At 39.5% G+C, this 4,359-nt stretch overlaps 1 protein-coding gene across 5 annotated transcripts in view; it reads right to left on the reverse strand.

Moving 5' to 3' along the window:
- Nucleotides 1-3,647, reverse strand: part of LOC109299123 (pleckstrin homology domain-containing family A member 7-like) — a 273,825-nt gene extending 270,178 nt beyond the window's left edge. For 2 of the 5 annotated variants that reach the window (XM_019519657.1, XM_019519656.1), the window contains exon 1: nucleotides 3,277-3,644. In XM_019519657.1, coding sequence (XP_019375202.1) covers nucleotides 3,277-3,356 — 80 coding nt within the window. In that variant the 5' untranslated portion in view covers nucleotides 3,357-3,644. Of the gene's footprint in view, nucleotides 1-3,276 lie in introns of all 5 variants that reach the window. The other 3 variants (XM_019519653.1, XM_019519652.1, XM_019519654.1) reach the window with 3 other exon arrangements.
- Between the last annotated feature and the right edge of the window lie 712 nt (nucleotides 3,648-4,359).

Here is a 4,359-nt window from a genome sequence, read left to right on the forward strand (position 1 = left end):
CCCAACCCCAGCCTGCCTTTAACCCGTTCTGGACCAGCCCGCCCACAGTAAGTGGCAGTGCCCAGGCAGAAGCTGCTGCCAAGCATGGAGGAAAAGTGGCTGACCCCCCTCACCTCTGCCAGATTGTTCTTGCTGTGGCTGCCTGGAGCCCATGCCTAAGCTGCCCTGTGGCTCATCTCTGCCACCAGCACCACCTCCAGGCTGCCCAGGCATGGGTTCCAAGCAGCCACAGCAAGTCAGGCCCAACAGTGGTGATGGGGGGAGGCTGTTTTTCCCCTGCACCCAGCAGCAATTTCTGCCCAGCCACCACTACCCATCGTGGGTGGGCTGGTCCAGAGCAAGTCCAGGGCAGGCCAAGGCCAGGGCTGTGCGTGCAGGTCCCAGCTGATCCGAAGCTGGTCTGCTCTGGCCAGGGTGAGTCTGGCGTGGGTATGGGGTGGGCCAGGGCCATGTACTCAGCTCCTGCTGCCCACTAGCAGCAGCAGCAGTGGCAGGGAGGAGCCACAGGGCCCACAGGCTCCAGGTTTGGTGATCTGTTATGGGGAGGGGGGTGCTGACCCATCTGAAATAGCTCCCCAAAACTGCCTATGTGGCCCATAGGCCCAAATAATTGCCCACCCCTGGTCTAGAATCATTAATGTATCTTTGCCACCTAAGAGACTGCACAACTCTGAGGTGCGTTCAGTGACCGACAAGTCTGCTCTTCAGGGACAATGAAACTAGCTACCAGAAGGATGAAGAGAAAAAGCAAAGCAAAACAACAAAAAAAACTTTTTTAAGGGACAGTCCAAAACCATGGGACAAACTACAGGAAATGTCACAAATCTCATCATCTTCTATTCTAAATCCAAGGCATACTCATTTGATTGAACCATTACAAACCTAAGCACATGGAACAACATAGTCATTTTTATTAAAACATTCAGAATACAAATCCAAGAATCAAACCATACTACACACACACAGGTTTGCTCAGAGAAGACTATGAGCCACATTTAATAAGTATTGGTCATATTTGGCCAATCTGGAAGGTGCCCAGATAGTCAGGGCATGAGTGGTAAGAAACCTAAATATAACAGCATAACTGGAATCCATCTACACAGCCAAAGATAATCTGCGTTATTCCTTGGAAAGGGAATTGACAGTTTTAAACTCACTACTTTGAAACAAGAGATCTGACACTATAGATGGTCTCTTAAATGCACACACATGCCTCCACACATATGCACAATCAACTTGACAGCCCTAGCTATTAAAAAGATTGACAATGTCTGTGTATTTGTAAGAGGCCCTTCTTGCAAGCGTTCCAAGAAAAACTTGGTTGCAAGTTGCAAAAGATTTAGTGAATTGTGGAGCTGAACTCATGTGTTAAAACACATGCAAATACAATTTAATGGACCTCTTTAAAGGTGTTTTTATTATGTACAACAGTAACCTTTATGTAAGGAATCAAACTTACAAAATAGCATCTGAATTAAAATACAGAGGAAATATATTACAAGGGGTAAGGTATTAGAAGTGAAAAGTCAAAGGTTCATGAAAAGGGGAATGAAATCCAGTGACTCAGTCTCCTTTTTCTCACTGTCACTAGTTATAGTGTTGAAAATTGGTTAGCGGCACATTCATCACAATCACTATCACCCTTACAGTTTATACTAGATATTGGGTGAATCAGCCATTCCAATCAACAGGAACTGATAAATTTGCCCAACAGAATTATGACAAGGATGAGTGCATAGGCTGTACTCTGGGGAAAAAACAAAAGGCTCTCCATTAACTGTTGTCTGTTAAATGTCTATCTCCCTTAATTACCAGATTTTCCATGCATGTAGCAAGAAAAGGTTAGAACCAAAGAGAAAGCTTGATAGCTTCTGCTAAATCTGGGCAGTGGAAGTAACTTCCCATCACTAGTGAGCCTTGTAAGTGTTAGATTCTAGCAGTCAAGGTTCTTTGGGTAAATCTGATATCTTTTATTAGACCAACTCAACTAGTGCAAAAAATTCTTCTTAGCAAGCTTCTGGGTACAAACACCCTTTGTCAGGCTGAGGAAGCAGTAGTTCTAATGTTCTGTCCTTGTGGCACCTTTAGCCATGGTAGATGTGAAGTGCTACAGAGGGATTTTCTGATGACGCAAGAAAAAAGGACAAAATATACAAGACACACTGGAACCATTTTTTAAAATCACATAGGAAAGTGTTTAAACTTAATTTCTTCAACAAATAAAATTGCACATGCACTAATGTACTTATGAATTATGTTCATCATTACTCTTTATGAAACACTGATACCATCACGCGCAATCATATTTTATAGATAAATCTTTGCCAGGTAAATTTTCTGGGCATGAGCAAGTTAATAATTAACTTACTCTCCTACACCATTCTTCAAACACATTACTAAAAGATGAGTAACAGCACAGAGCCTCCCAGTTCAACTCAGGTTTTCACTCCTTTTGTCATTCTTGCACCATAAAGAGGCAGGGAGTTCTGACTTAAAAGACTGCATTCCTTCCCTAAGGTGTGCCAGAAACCTGAGCTCTTTTAGCCACTGAAGACTAAGTAGTAACACATTTACTTCAATTGTTATGCAGCATATTGCAGCCTTTTAATACTACTAAGAGTGACTTAACATCTTTTTAAACTTCAATCCTTTCAGTATTAAACCATTTTACAAGACTTATTGTAAAAAAAAAAACAGTTGGATGCAAGGTAACTACTAAAGCCTATTCACAACCATTTCACCTGTGCAATTCTTTTCTGTAGGCTCTTCTGTTTTGTAAGCATAGCCAGAATTGTGAATACATTCCAATTATTCAGCATGTGCTTCACACCAAAAATGTTTCATGTGATCAATATTTACTAGAAATCTATGTGAGAAGTCATAATTTTCAACGAGGTAAAAAAAACATCTCTCACCGGTAAATGACTGAAAGGCATGAACCATTTAGAAAAAAAAAATCTGTGGTTGCAACTTAATTGTTCCAAGCTGCAGTGCTCTCAAAACATTTTTTGTTCTCCCTAGATCTCAAACAAAACCTTGACTACCATTCATATAACTTCCTTGCTTAAAATGAAAACAGCTTAACATGATAACAGTTCAGTCACGCTCCAAACCCTTCAAAATGTTTAGAATATTTCACTTCCTCATTCTTTAAGTTCGTACATTTTCAGACAACAAAGCAAATGATAATTGTCAATACAAAAATAGGCACTGCTGTACGGTTTTACATAACTAAATGCATTAACAGAATGAAAAACCTTAAAACATGCACATTACCTGTAAGATACCTGATAGAATGGATATCCTGGCAGAGGAACAGAGTTTGAAAAACCAGACGGACTTGACATAGCTTTCATATATAGTATCCACTTAAATTGGTTTCATGTTCCATATGCTAAGCCTTTACTAAAGAATTAAGTACAAACATCCATCTGTAAGCTTGTTCAGGACCTAACTGAAGAGAAACCGAATGCATATTGAAAGGTCTTAAAATTCTGACTGCATACAGACTGCCACTGCTTCCTTCTCAACTGCAAAATTCCTAAAAGCCAACACCCTCGTGACATCACATGCTACAAAATTACAAACATGCAATCATATCAGAAAAGAGAAGGAATAGTTTGTCTTTTCTAACTTGACATAAAATCCTACAGTACATTTTTCCTTGCAAAGACCATGCGAGTAAAGCTGGGGAGAGAGAGAAAGAGAAAGGGAGAGAGACCTGCTATCTTAAAGAGCAGCCTTGGTTTGGCAAGCAGCCAGCAACCAGCAGAACTTATTGCCAATGCTGCAAATCCCTCCTATCAGCTAATGAAGATCAAGACTGCAGGTGAAACATGATTTTAGCTCCATGACAAGAATTCCCTTGGAAATGCATACAATGCCTATGACCTTGAATTCCTTTTTTATTTTTAAATCTCAAAAAAGGATCAATTCAATGAAAAGCTACAGTTTATATCATCATTTTATCAACCACATCATCAGTGTACCTATACATTTTAGTAGCATGAGAAATCACTGTGAATCGCCCTCTGCTTAAAAAAGAAAAAACAACTAAGCTAAATAGCAGAGGATTTTTTTAAAAATCACAATAACATTCTTTAAACTACTAAACATATAAGCAAAATTAGTTGTCTTTTCTTCAAAAATGTTTTACTAAATTAAATACAAAGAATATTAAATAGTTACTACATTGTAGCAAAAAAGAATGCTACAAATATTTACTAGGGAATTAATTTACAATTTTTTGTGGGGGGGATGTTGGGAGGGTACTCCTTGAAGGAGAAAACAAAAGCTGAATTAAAAGAGAAGAAACAAATCAATGTAGTAAAGCTCTTCATTGTGTCACCACAATGGCTA

This window comes from Gavialis gangeticus, unplaced genomic scaffold (assembly GCF_001723915.1).
Source record: "Gavialis gangeticus isolate Ggan-Ray unplaced genomic scaffold, GavGan_comp1, whole genome shotgun sequence".
In the NCBI taxonomy this organism is placed as follows: Eukaryota; Metazoa; Chordata; order Crocodylia; family Gavialidae; genus Gavialis; species Gavialis gangeticus.